The sequence below is a fragment of the Alosa sapidissima genome, chromosome 16, assembly GCF_018492685.1.
Source record: "Alosa sapidissima isolate fAloSap1 chromosome 16, fAloSap1.pri, whole genome shotgun sequence".
NCBI lineage: Eukaryota > Metazoa > Chordata > Actinopteri > Clupeiformes > Clupeidae > Alosa > Alosa sapidissima.
The window spans coordinates 34,086,241-34,100,177 of record NC_055972.1 but is presented as its reverse complement, the minus strand read 5'-3'; the positions used below and the strand labels follow the sequence as shown (position 1 = coordinate 34,100,177).

Sequence of the window (13,937 nt, the reverse complement as noted above, 5' to 3'; positions counted from 1 at the left end):
AAATAGCATTTATTTATTTACGATACATTATTCAAGAAAATTGGTGTCTTAAAGGTTGGATTTTTCCGCATTTTTTAAATTAAGGCATTAAGATCAACTTTAGCAGGGGTGTGTAAACTTATAAACACAACTGTACATTCCCTATGGGATTCATATATTTCGTTGATCTTATTGGTTAGATCTATCCAAGTGACCCTTCACTATGTCCTGCCCCCTTATTCACTATTGCTAAGTCCGACAAGAACTAGAACTCTAATGGTAGCCCAAAAGGCTCTTTTGGACATCCAAGGACCTGATTTCTTTAGATTCCCGTATCTATGGAAGCCGATTTTTGCATTTTCTTTTTTATATATTTCCATGTCTGATGCTGTTGTAAGTTTTTGAGTCGGCTAGTTGGGGCAGCCGTGGCCTACTGGTTAGCGCTTTGGACTTCGAACCCCGACCAGTAGGAACGGCTGAAGTGCCCTTAAGCAAGGCCCTTGAGTGCCGCTGTTGTAGCACTGCGCCGGCCCGGGATTAGTGTGTGCTTCGTCTCACTGTATGTTCACTGTGTGCTGAGTGTGTTTCACTAATTCACGGATTGGGATAAATGCAGAGACCAAATTTCCCTCACGGGATCAAAAGAGTATATATATACTTACAGTATACTTACTTATAATATGGAGCATGTGTCTTAATCTATCTGTCATAAGCCTAAATAATTATTTAGCTTATATCCGTCATAAGCCTATCTTACTCAACCTCTTCATCATTTTCAAATTTCTTTTTTTAATGATACCCCAAAACATTCTTGCACAGGATACAGCATACCACACACTGTCGGACACTCACAAGTGGCAAAGAACAGGCATGCAAGATGTATTCAGTAGCCTAAGCCTAATATGTTCACTCATCATGCAACATCTAAATATGAAACGAGTTACTACAGGGCTTTTCAGGTGCTGCATGCAAATGATTGCACCAAGATAGTGGTGCTGCGCCAACATTACAATAGTTCTAAGTATGTAATCTGCTTAAAATTACTGTGCTTCATTTTTACATTGGTATTTGTGCACATTGTAACTACACAAGTCACAACATGTAAATAATAAGAGTTTGGAGTTTTTTTGTCACTTTTGGGAGTTATAGGATAGTTAGTCTAGAGGAATATGCCTGGATTCAGGGGAAAATAGGGCGGGGGAATGTCTCTGATTTCAAACAAAGCTTTTTTCAATTTCGCACTGGTTTCAGTAGGAACTTTTCCCCATGAACACAATGTGAGATCAGTTCACTAATTCACAGATTGGGATAAATGCAGAGACCAAATTTCCTCACAGGATCAAAAGAGTATACTTAAGTCACTTTTATTTATATAGCGTATTTCACAAAAGTGCAACCCAAAGCGCTCCACACAAGACATTAACACACAAGACAAAAGATGCCAGACAGAGCGGCGTAATTGCCAGCGTAACCGTGTCATCAAGACATACAAGACAGACAGACAAACAAAATTAACAAATAATAAAAAGTAAAATAAATAAATAAAATTATATATATATAAAAAATGTCCAATTGCTGGCATCCAACCAGCTGAAAAATGCACATGGGCAATGATGATTTGTGTGAAACAGAGCACAGCTGTGTCCATATAACAGACCAACCCAGAGGATTTACTGGCAGTCTGGAGAGCACTGGAAGCACAGAACAGTCTGAAGTCATGGGCGATCTCGGTGGGCTTTGACAGTTTGTTGTTTCATTACTTCATTGTTATCGGAGTTCCTTCCTCAATCCAGACTCCAGACACCTAAAGTTAAATGCTAGCATGGTAGCTCGCAGGTCAGCAGCAGATCTCCCGCAGAGTAGACCCAGTGGCCTGAGCAATCTTTCTGACCAGACATTGGAAGTGCAGCGTTGTTCACAGACGGATGGAAGGATTTCAGGGGCCCAGCGACTTTTGCCCAAGTTCTTAACCAGTCAAAGCTCTATGGGTGAGTGGCAAAGCTCTTATTAAATCTCGACTAAAGATCGCCCAAAGACATGTGGGAGACTCCAAGGTCAAATGGAAGAAGGTTTGTTTTGAAATTGAAATTGAGCTTTTTGGCCATCAGACTAGATGCTATTTTTGTCAGACACCGCACTGCACATCACCAAAAACACACCATCCCTAATTTGAAGCATGGTGGTGGTAGCATCATGCTGTGGGGATACTTCTCAACAGCAGGACCTGGAAGGCTTGTAAAGGTAAAAGTAAAATTAATTCAGCAAAATATATGGAAATCTTGGAGGACAATCTGAAGTCTGCAAGAGAAACGACTTGGGGGAAGATTTACTCTCCAGCAAAACAATGAGCCTACAGCGAAAACTATACAGAAATGGTTTGAATGTTCTGGAGTTAAAAAGGGCTGTTCACACCCAATCCCCCTCTAACCTGGCAGAGCTTGAGTTTTGCAAAGAAAAATTGAGTAAAATTGCAGTATCCACATGTGCAAGCCTAATTCAATTTCAATTTAATTTCACTTATAGAGCGCTAAAACATTACACATGCCTCATGGCGCTTTACAGAGTGTTAATTGAGACCTATCCACGGAGACTCCCCGCAGATGCTTTAATTGAGGTCAAAGGTACATCTACTCAATGCTGACTTGAAGGGGGTGAATATTTATGCAATTGCTTGGTGGAAATATCCAAGGGGCGGGGGGGGGTACTTTTTATAGGCACTGTATGTGTATGAACTCTACTTTCCTTCTACCGAAGAGATAGGGTTATATCTCTATCTTTCTACCTGGGTGGTCCCAAGCAAGCTGATGTTCTGCTCCCGATCCTCCTTATAAGGATGTTTTTCCTTGCCCCGGTCATCGTAGTGCTCGTCTTAGGGGCTTCAGGCTCTAGGCGGTGCAAAGCACCTTCAGACAATCGCTATAAATTGCTATAAATACACTTGAATAAAATTGAATATTAGTACAAGCGTTGACATTCATTTTAAATAAAACAATTTAAATTGAATTAAGGATTTCATGGCCATTTTGAATATTACATTGTATGTGATATCATTGACGAATCTTCTGCTCCTCAGATCTGGTAGCACATTCCATGGGGACAAACTCTTTCCAGCTTGCCAAGAAGCTTGTGAACAAAGTTGTCACAGTGAGGTATTACATATTCAGTCATTTACTCTGACTTTCCACTGTTTATGCAACAGGTGATAGAGAAAGCAATATTAAAGCTGTGTTTGAAAAGTTTGAGTTACCAAGATGAGTTACCTTACCTTATCCTAAGCGACCCACAATTGAGTGCAAGGCCAGACTGGCCATCTGGATGTTCTGAAAAGTCCAGAATGTCCAACACCTGTCGGCCCGGCTCAATGGCTCATCTGCCAAGAGGTGTCTTGCTTTCAAAATTAATGTGCTTCACTTGGGCCTAATGAAATATATCACTAGTTCTACAATGCCAATTATCATCATAAAAAACTATCAACATTATCATGTTTTCAATAATGCTGTATAGGCACAAGGAACAATGGAAAGGCTACAATATTGCCATTAATGCAACATGCTCTCCAATGAACTCTTACTGCAACAGATTAGCATAGCTTTTCAGTATTTCTGTTGTGTTTAATCATTTCATTGACATTAGCTAGTTTTTTTAAACAGTCATATAATGCAGATACAGCTGGGTTGTGTGTGCACCGAAGAAGGACTATTTGGAAAAAGTCCAGAGCCTTTTTTTTCATCCCAGTCCATCCCTGACACTGATGAATTGTTGTGATTGGTCATAGAGTTATCCAACTGCGTGCAGTGAGAGTTTCAAATGCATGCTTGGTGCCGCCCCTCGAATTGGGCCATTTTCATTACTCGTGGCCAATGAGCAGTGTACTGTACTTTTTGATTGATCAAAAAACAGACATGCCACTGTGTTCTGGACCATCTGTAAGGATGGGAGCCAGGTTTCTCACAAGCAGTCAAGGTGAGAGATGGAAAGACCATGTTGATATTATGTTGGATTTGGCCAAGATGACCAGGATATCAGTCTGACTGACTATCGATCTTATTTTTTTCTAGATGTGGTTAAACTGAATCTTATACCATTAATAGTACTTCTAGTCAACTTATAAAATATGACTCATGCATCGGAAGCAAACTATTTTTAGTCATGCTTAGGCTTGCTTCTTCATCGAGAAACTAACGCTTGTGTAACTAGCGCTTGTGTAACTGTGGATCATGTTGGATGATCCACAAATCCGCATTCATCATTTCACACAAAAAACGACACAAAGAAAAGCAGAGTACAAGTGCGAACAGAAATGTAATGTGTGAAGTTATTGGAATGGTAATACATGTAACCACCTTCAACATACTTGTGAAGACATTTTGTTTCAAGTGTGCAACAAATTTAGTCGATTTAGTAAGGGAGTTCATCGGTTAGTTGGTTAGTCGGTCATAGGGTAGGCTAAGCAGCCTAAACAATATGTTTGCAAAGTTAACTTTGCACAAGGCCATGGCATCTAGCATTATTATCATCAAGAGGTGTACTAACTGGTAGCCTACCTCCGGATTGCTTTGCATTGATGTGATACTTCAGACTTGACAAACTACTATGGTAGGCAACGGAAATTCCTTAGCCTACTGCAGAAAATAATAGAGAATGATTCTCCTGTGGTCTGGGCATTTTTTTAAATGTAGGCTAAATGTTTCATTCACAGGACCAAGCAATGCTTTCTCATCTGCTACCCTCAGTCACTGTAGGCAGACTGCACTGGGTCAAATGTCACTACGAAATGTGATTGATCAGGCATCATTTTTTAACACGTTTTTCTTTCTGTAATTAATTAATCGAAATTAACACATTATTTTGACAGCCCTAATATATATATGTATATATATATATATATATATATATATATATATATATATATATATATATATATATATATATATATATATATATATAAGCATATATATGAGAATGTGTGTGTGTGTATTTAAAGTTGAAAAGCCTACATTAAGCATAATAATAATAATAATAATAATAATAATACTAGTTAGAACTAGAAAATCAATTCCAAGAAATTACCAGTGCATGAAAATGCAAAAGGGTCAAAGACGTGACGCTTGCTTTTTCTGTCCGACTGAACTTTTTACCAATTAATAAACATTAAAATGAATAAAATTATAACATGTATGTCTACCACCTCCCTTATACATATGCCCACTCTTATTTCTTTAAAAATAATTGGCTATTGGTCATTTTCTGCCATCTGAAGTGTGAAAACATCATGTGGGGCGACCGTCCGGCCTTGAATTCTGTTTGGACAACTGGTTTTAAATCAAACTAAAATAATTTAAATATAATCCTTACCCTATTTGGCATAATTTTAAACTTGTTTTCCATTGATTGACAAAGTTATGAAACATTTGTACACACATTTCAATCATAATAAACAAACAAATCTTGTCCGAAGATGTTCATTGTCTGAAATATCATCTGGGGCGACCATCAAGAAAATACAATTAAGGGACTTTTATTTTGTCAATCATCTCAAAGAGGATGTTGCATCAGCCAGCCTCATGGTGAGGGTCCCACAGAGACAACTAGCTGGTGAGTAGTCACTCTCATTTTTACAAACAAATCCTCTTTAAAACTGCTGCAGTGTATACGTCACATTTTGATATCATGTGGGGCGACCAACCTAAAACTGTAAATAATAAGTTTTATACGCAAATCTTTATTTTTAATATAAATTTTTCAGTGATATGTGGTGAGAAGAAGCTAGCTTGGGTTCTATAGCTAAGCATTAGCCTGTTATACTTGATTAAACTTGAAAACATCATCTGGGGCGACCGAGCATCATGTGGGGCGACCGCCACTGATTGCTTAAATGATAGAAAACACATATCATGTATTTGTAGTTTCTGTATGCAAATGTTTTCATTCATTATATGCATTTAGTTGTTTTAAATAACTTTCTACATTTCACCACATATTTTTTCTAAATTTCAATAATTTCCATCCTACTTCAGAGAGGACTAAGCTTACTTCTTTTTGATTATTATGTTTTTATCAGAGAAATGTGTGAATATTAAGCATTCATTCTACTTTTTCTAATTCCTTTTCTAACTCTGTGTATGTTTAAATATACTTTTTTTCTAGATGGCCCCACTAACAAGCAAAGAAAAGACTGCTCGCTACAGGCAGCGGATCAATGCGGATCCTGTATCAAGAGCTGACTATCTTGCCTAATATCCTGACTAGGGGTGGGCGATATATACCGTCTGCGATAATATCGTGATTGTTGTTTTAACGATGTGCAAATTTACATTATCGAGTATTTAAATTACTTATGGGGAAAAAAACACTCAAAATCACGCATTGAAACCCCATACATTCACTAAATCCAGGAGGTGTATCCAAGAGAAGCCCCGTTGCAGCAGAGCAAGTGTCACATGATCGCTAGTGGGTCCACGTTGTCACACGCAGGCCTAATGTTAATTTTGTGTAGCGAGATCCAGACGTAACCTACTTGGGATTTTGTGCAGCTACTTCTGTTCACGTAGCATTAATGATACAGTCACATTTTTGTGTATTATATGGAGAGAAAACATTTGCCTTTGAGTATTTTAATAGTCAGTTGTAAAAAAAGAACTCTTCTCATGTAACCCTTTTGTAAATGGACGGAAGTTCGCTCTAAATATCTACGTGTATCGATTATGCTAACCGTTAGCATCTCTATGGGATTTCTCATATACATTAGCCATAAGCTAATGCATTAGTTTCTATTCTGTAACTTGGAATGCTAGCCTACATGATTTCTCTTAAAACAAAACATCAAAGGAAATAACTTAGATGTACTCTGTTGGTCTGCTTAGTTTTACAGTGAATCCTAAGTAAAGGTTTTTGAAAGGAACTTCAGCTTCAGACTTTCTCTTGGGAAACTGTTAGGCCTAGTCATCTTCTTTAATGTAGCTGGCTAGACCATGCCATTGCCACACAAGTGGGCAAAATTGGAAATGTGTCATAGAGTGACAATGCATTGGTTGATTTGGTTAAAAAGTCACAGGATAGGTTATTGGTTATTATTGTATTGATGCTATTCATAAATAATGAGCTGTAAAGTAATTCAGACTTCTACAAATTTTTTTAAAGGATAGACTAATTATCGTTATCGTCAAAATCACAAAAAATATCGAGATATTATTTTTTGTCCATATCGCCCACTCCTAATCCTGACTAATAGTGAGGAAACTGTTAATGTTATGAAATGTGTCAAATGAAATGGATATGCTGATTCTTCATAAAATTTCATTAAATGTGTTTTAACTATCAAAATCATTGAATAGTCTTAATTGACTGCTGTTTTTCATCATGTGTGGCGACCACTTGTCATGTGGGGTAACCAACCATATTCAATTCTGTAGTAAAAATATCTTTGTTTGAAGTTTTCACACACATGCATGTGTAGACTACACTCCAAATGTTTAGAAAATAGCCAAATATATTATTATTTCAAGTATTTTAAAAATGGGCCTCTCAAAGGCCTTATACGTCATTGACCCAAAAATATTATGTAAAGTATCTTACAGAGTAAAAACAGATCATGCAGATAAATACAATGGTGTTGCTAGGGTACTCATGTTGGTTGCTATGGTGGTTGCTAGGTTGTTGCTAGGGTACATATGGTGGTTGCTATGCCAAATAAAGCAGTTGCTATGCTGGATGATAGGGTAATCATCTTGATTGCTATGGTGGTTGCTAGGTTAACATTGTAGTGGTGGCTGCTAGGTTGTTGTCAGGGTAATTAAGATGGTTACTAGGGTGTTGCTATGGTACATATGGTGGTTGCTATGCCAAATAAAGTGGTTGCTAGGATGATCATATTGGTTGCTATGGTGGTTGCAAGGTTGACATTATAGTGTTGGCTGCTAGGGTAATTAAGATGGTTGCTATGGTAATCATGTTGGTTGCTATGGTGGCTGCTCAGTTCACATTACACACTGACATTATAGTGGTGGTTAATAGGTTGTTGCTGGGGTACATATGGTGGTTGCTGTGCTGGTTGCTATGGTAGTCATGTTGGTTAATATTGTGGTTGCTAAGTTGACATTATAGTGGTGGTGGCTAGGTTGTTGCTAGAGTACATATGGTGGTTGCTATGCCAAATAAAGCAGTTGCTATGCTGGTTGCTAGGGTAATCATGTTGGTTGCTAAGGTGGTTGCAAGGTTGACATGGTATAATTGATGTTGATAGACAGATAATTTAATGAATGTTGATAGACAAATAGTTGAATGGATGGATGAATGGTTTGAAGTAGATGGATGAAGAGAAAGTTGGATGGAAGATGCCTTGTATCACTATTACTAGTTCAATGGAGAGAGACACAGATGGCCCATTTCCACTATGGGGTAAAACCTTGGATTTCCATGATTAAGGCTGAACTGGGACTGTGGCCCAGACTGCCTCAGGTTGGCCCTGGAGTAGAGCAGGGCCGATTTGGTGCTGGTTAGAATTGATTATTTGTATCTATGGATAGTGTTACGGCCTGGCTCAAAGGCCATAACCAGAACAAAGGAGGACAAGGGTCAACTTGTACTTATTTTATTTTACAAAAAACTTAATCAAAAACGAACAAAGATGTCCAAGTCATTATTTTAAGGAGTCAGTGTACCAGCGAAAGTGCATGAGTGTGATATGGACTGAGAAGTGAAATTTGTGGATGCAAAAACAGACAAAGGAAAACTAGGCCATCCAAAAAAGCCCACGAAGGCCCAAAAAACAGCAGCCCCGCAGCAGGGGAACGCCCGTGCCCTTTATGCATAGGCCAGTTAGCACCGATAGGTGCGCTGGCCACGCTGCCAATACCTGTAATGACAGAGACAACCAGCAGCAGTTTGGTGCAGTAAAACCTGACATGGCTTGTATGCCAACTGGTAACAGCACCCTTCACACATCCAGCAACTTGTTTTTTTCTCTGCTCGACATGTGGCTGTACATTTTTCAACAAGTCGTCAAGCTTTCTTTGAGAAAAGACTGAAGGTGGCAAGGAGAAAAAAAAATATGCACAAATCATGTGTTTGTTACACAAACTACAACAAAACCGTTCGAGATAACAAATAAACATAATGGTAGCATCTTGCTAGTTAGTGTCAGCTAGTAAACAATGGGATGCTAACTATCCTATCCTGATATTATTCAGTTATCAGTCAGATGCACAGCACAGGCCCTGAGTATGCGTACGGGGATACCATCAGGACCAGCAGCCTTACGTGCATTAGTCCTGCTCAGTGCCGCACACACATCGGTGGTGAAGAGTGTGAGGGGCACTGGTGATCTGCAGAGACCACAGCCTTGATCGACAGACCTCCATCTCCTTGTTGTCCCTATCAAATAGAAATAGAAATGGCCATAGAAATGGTTCAGCTCATCAGGCAGGGAGGTGTCGGTGACATGGGGGGTGGAGTTAGTAGTTTTGTAATCTGTGATGGCCTGAATGTCCCCATCACACACCCATTACTCTCCCCCCACCTAACCCCCATACACACACACACCATTTTATCACCCCCCCCCCCCTCCCCCACCACACACACTCCATTACCCACCCCCTCAACCCCCCCCCCCCACACACACACACACACACCCATCCCCCTCCCCCACACACCCCATCAATCCCCCCTAACACACATGCACACCAACCTCCCCTTCCCCCCCCAACACACACACTCACCTCACACACACTCACACACTATATCCCCCAAACACACACCATACCCCCCACACACACATACACACCAATACCCCCCCACAAAATACAGCCTACTTTGTTGCTAAGCAGGAACTACCATTCACCAAATTCAAAAGCCAGCTCGATGTATTAGTATTACAGTGGAAATTAAATATTTGGTTAGCAAAATTTTCTGGTTGCGCCCCTAAAATTTTCAGTTGGGGGCCACTGTGCTCCTAGTGAACAAAGTTAGTCTGGAGCCCTGGTACATGACAATAAACTACTTGAACTTGGATACTGTTAGTGAGCCATGAATGACAGGGTTTTCTTTTTAGAAAAAGTAGATCTTGTGGAAAGAGGACATGCTGTATTCAGACAAGCAGCCGTGGCCCACTGTGTTCACTGTGTGCTGTTTGTGTTTCACTAATTCACCAATTGGGTTAAATGCAGAGACCAAATTTCCCTCACGGGATCAAAAAAGTATATATACTTATACTTATACTTAGATGCCAGTGTAGAGTATGTCATCATCATGTCATCATTATGCTCTAGTGACAAGAATGAACTCAGAGTAGATAAAGCAGATGCTACCAAGGTGACAATCATTGCTTGTGAGGCTTCTGAGATTGCACAGGACCAAATGGATAAAATGGGTCTACTTATCCACATGGTCAAGTTATTGACTTATCATACATGCCTTCAATTAGAAATGTAATTTGTTAGCAATGATAGTGTTAAAACTGTAATGAAAAACTACCCTGGAAATCCAGAGTTCTCACCAGAGCACAATTTGAATTTGCTCAGCGAGTCACTCTGACAATCAGTAATGATGCTCATGCTCTTGGAGCAGAGCTGCACCAATAACATCAGTCTATATGATATAGGTGGGCCAGAGGCGAGCTTAACAGATGATGACAGCGCTGTGACGGCGAAGTCCGGAATTAGTCAGTAAAAATTGGTTGTAGTGTTATCCAATTGCCAGTGATATTTTCAAATGCATGCTAGGTGCCGCCCCGAGTTAGGCCATTTTCATTACTCATAGCCAGACCCTAATAGCCTGACCCACATTAAAATGTAGGGTCTGGGCACTCACCGTTCGCAGTGCTCAGTCCGAGGGGCGGGATAATCAGTTGTCTTTCAAATTCCCTCTGCACGCAATAGGACAGCGGCAGCGCTATGAGTCCCATGCGTTTCCCACCAGCGGAGCTAGTTGGCTAGTTCAAACGTTTGCCAACTTAATAAAAGCTTAACTCGTGTCATACTGTTCGCCAGCAGCAACATCCATCTTATTTGTTTTCAAGTAGCAGGGAATTCAAGCCAAACTGTTGCAACTCTGCCATCAATCATTATGTTACATGTAAGCCCACCTAACGACTCTATACAATTTCATTGGCCTGATTAAGTTTCAATTTTCTGGAGCTCACAAACCAACGGAGAGTTGCTAGACTAGCCCTGGCAGCTAGGGGCGCGTCTAGGGGCAGCAAAATGTAATTTGCTGCCGCTAGGGGCGCGTCTAGATTTCTAGGCTAAGACCCTAAATATTTCTAGATGGGTCTGGATTTCCAGGCTAATGAAAAACAGTTATTAGAGGGGATGCATCCCCTCTATTGAAATCCGGTGGCTTATTTCGTCTGAGTTGACGAAAGAATACAAAGTTCAAAGTTGGATTTTTCCTAATTGTTTTCATTGTGAGATTACAATAAATCAGATTAATTTTTATACCGGTTTTTAGTCAACTTTAGCAGAGGTGCCAATAATTCTAGAGGGTACTGTAAGTCAAGATGGATGTTAATCTGTTGGGGAATAGCTGTTTTAGCTGGAAACACCAGAAGCTCAGTTTTTAAGAGATTAAGCTGAAGGTGCCGATCTTTCATCCAATGACAATTATCCACTGTATGTATGTACAAATACTTCACACATTTCTATCTACATACAGTATACCTACTGTTGCCAGCTATTACTGCTCTAAAAACATTGACAATCTTATTTCTCACACAGAGAGGAAGATGCCCTGGTCGCTATGCTGAGGTTTCAGGAGTATGAACGATCCATGGTTGACATGGAGGGAGCCATGGGATTGGCAGCTATCATAGCTGGGCTGCTGCCAGAACTTAAAGGTAAAAGGTAAGACTATCAGTCTGGAAAATTCAGTCTTTTTAGCAGTCTTGATAGATGCCAGAATCCATTGTTGGACTGTACCCATGGACGTCAACAGGCCATTTTGCCGGTGCTTCAGCCCCGAATGTTTTAAGTAGCCCTGAATAGAATTTTAGAAGTATACTGACAAAGCCTATTGTTTTAGTGGTACAGCTAAACACGGATCTCTCTCTAAACCCTCTCTATATAAAGTCAATAACATACTGAAGTGATGAGGTCACGAAAGGAAAGCAGAAAGTAGGCTACTACAAAGAAATCTACAACACGCACACAGTTTTCATGCGCACAGGAGAGAGAGCGTACACAGTAGAGGCCGACCGATTTATCGGCGGGCCGATATTAGGCATTTTCCAAACTATCAGTATCGGCATTTATAATGGCCGATAAATGAACATTTTAAAAATAAAATAAAAACGGACGAAACACCCTTCAACCATGTCATGAGTGTTGGCGTTGTATAGTTTGTCCACCAGAGGGCACTCTACACCGTCCCTGCTGGCAACACTCGTGTATAACGCGCCACACATCCTGCAACCTGCTGATCCAGCCAGAGTCGGGCAGAGAGAACCAGTTATCCGCGAGTGAGATCATCAGTGAAGTATGTTCATGGTGATTTGGTCACGAGACATACATTGCTTGAAATAACAATTAAAAGAACATTCCCATCAGTTCTCTTGACTCAAATAAGCATGACAAAATTTGTGAAAACAATGTCCAGTTTTTCTGCTGTTAAATAAGCCGAGAGTGAAGTGGAATTAGCTAGTAATTACGTTACGTTGTTACAGTGTAGTTGACTGTCTGTCCTTTTAACTTTTGCCAATGTGACTGAAGATGTATTTCTTTAATAGCGTGACAGTTATAGCAGTGAGACGTATCATCTCTCCCCGGCCTGTTATTTTGAAAGCGTATGTTTTACAATTTGCAGTATGGCGTTATCCATTGCTAAATTAGGGCTCATCATAGACTAGCTAACCACAAAGCTAGCTAATGCCATGAATATCAGTGGAAGACCGCTAACGTTAACATTAATGAGCTTGGAAACCACAACGAACTTATTCTGCCTAAATAAAGTAATGATTTATAACTAGTATATCTGTAGTTACAGTCCCTGCATTGTAAAATGTAAGTTAGACGTGCGAGGAGTGAACATTTAGACAGAGAAAAAGTATCAAACGTAGCTTGTGCAAAACGTAGCTTGTGCATAAAAGTTAGCTTTTCTTTTACACGTGTGAAATCCAATGACGCCAAGTGTGCGTTTCAAACTGTCGTTCAGCCGCAGCATTAACAAGTTACATAATGGATTTAGATCACTAAATAGTAGGTTTTAGAAGGCAGGCAGCAACTAATGATTGAAAATGGTTTGATGTAGCTTGATGGAAATAATTTTAAAAGTGCAGGTAAAGGGATAAGCAAACTGACATTGTAATTATAAGGTAGCTTATAAGGCAATAGGGACTAATTATTACACACGCACACTCAAACCTTTATCTTGTTTAATGATAATACAAATGATGATGATAATAATAATGTCATCATTATTTTTTGTAATTATTAAGTCTTAGTTCAAAGTTATATTTATGAAGCTTACTAAGTCTTTTAATACTGGTAACTTTGATTTGGTTGTTGTTGTTATTGTGTTTTTGTTCAAAAGACTAAGTTTCATATCTTAAGTTTCTATTTTTATACATTTTATTTATCAGAACTTTAATATATTTTGATGTTCCTCTGTGACAATATTATTTAAAAATAAACAAGTTTGTTTTTGAAATGCATTATCGTATTATTTTAGTCAATACTCATAAATAACTACAAATAACTAATGTTAGGGAAATCTGTTAATGTTTTGTTGCGCGTTTCTGAAAAAAAAAAAAAAACATATATATATATATATATATATATATCGGAATATCGGATTTTTAAATCAACAAATATTTGTATCGGTATCGGCCTTCAAAATCCTTTATCGGTCGGGCTCTAGTACACAGGTCTTACTCATTGAAGAAAGACTTCAACACTAAACACATCTGGCTCTTACCCACCCAAGCACACCAGTGTTTGTGATGGCACAGTTTCCGAATCACTGCCTCC

General features: G+C 39.3%; 1 protein-coding gene across 1 annotated transcript in view; it reads left to right on the top strand.

The window, feature by feature from the left end:
* LOC121685480 (serine racemase) overlaps positions 1 to 13,937 on the top strand; it is a 44,178-nt gene that overhangs the window by 10,504 nt on the left and 19,737 nt on the right. The window contains exons 7-8 of the mRNA XM_042066044.1: positions 3,053 to 3,128; positions 11,691 to 11,816. Of these exons, the coding sequence (XP_041921978.1) occupies positions 3,053 to 3,128; positions 11,691 to 11,816 (202 nt within the window). The remainder of the gene's footprint in view (positions 1 to 3,052; positions 3,129 to 11,690; positions 11,817 to 13,937) is intronic.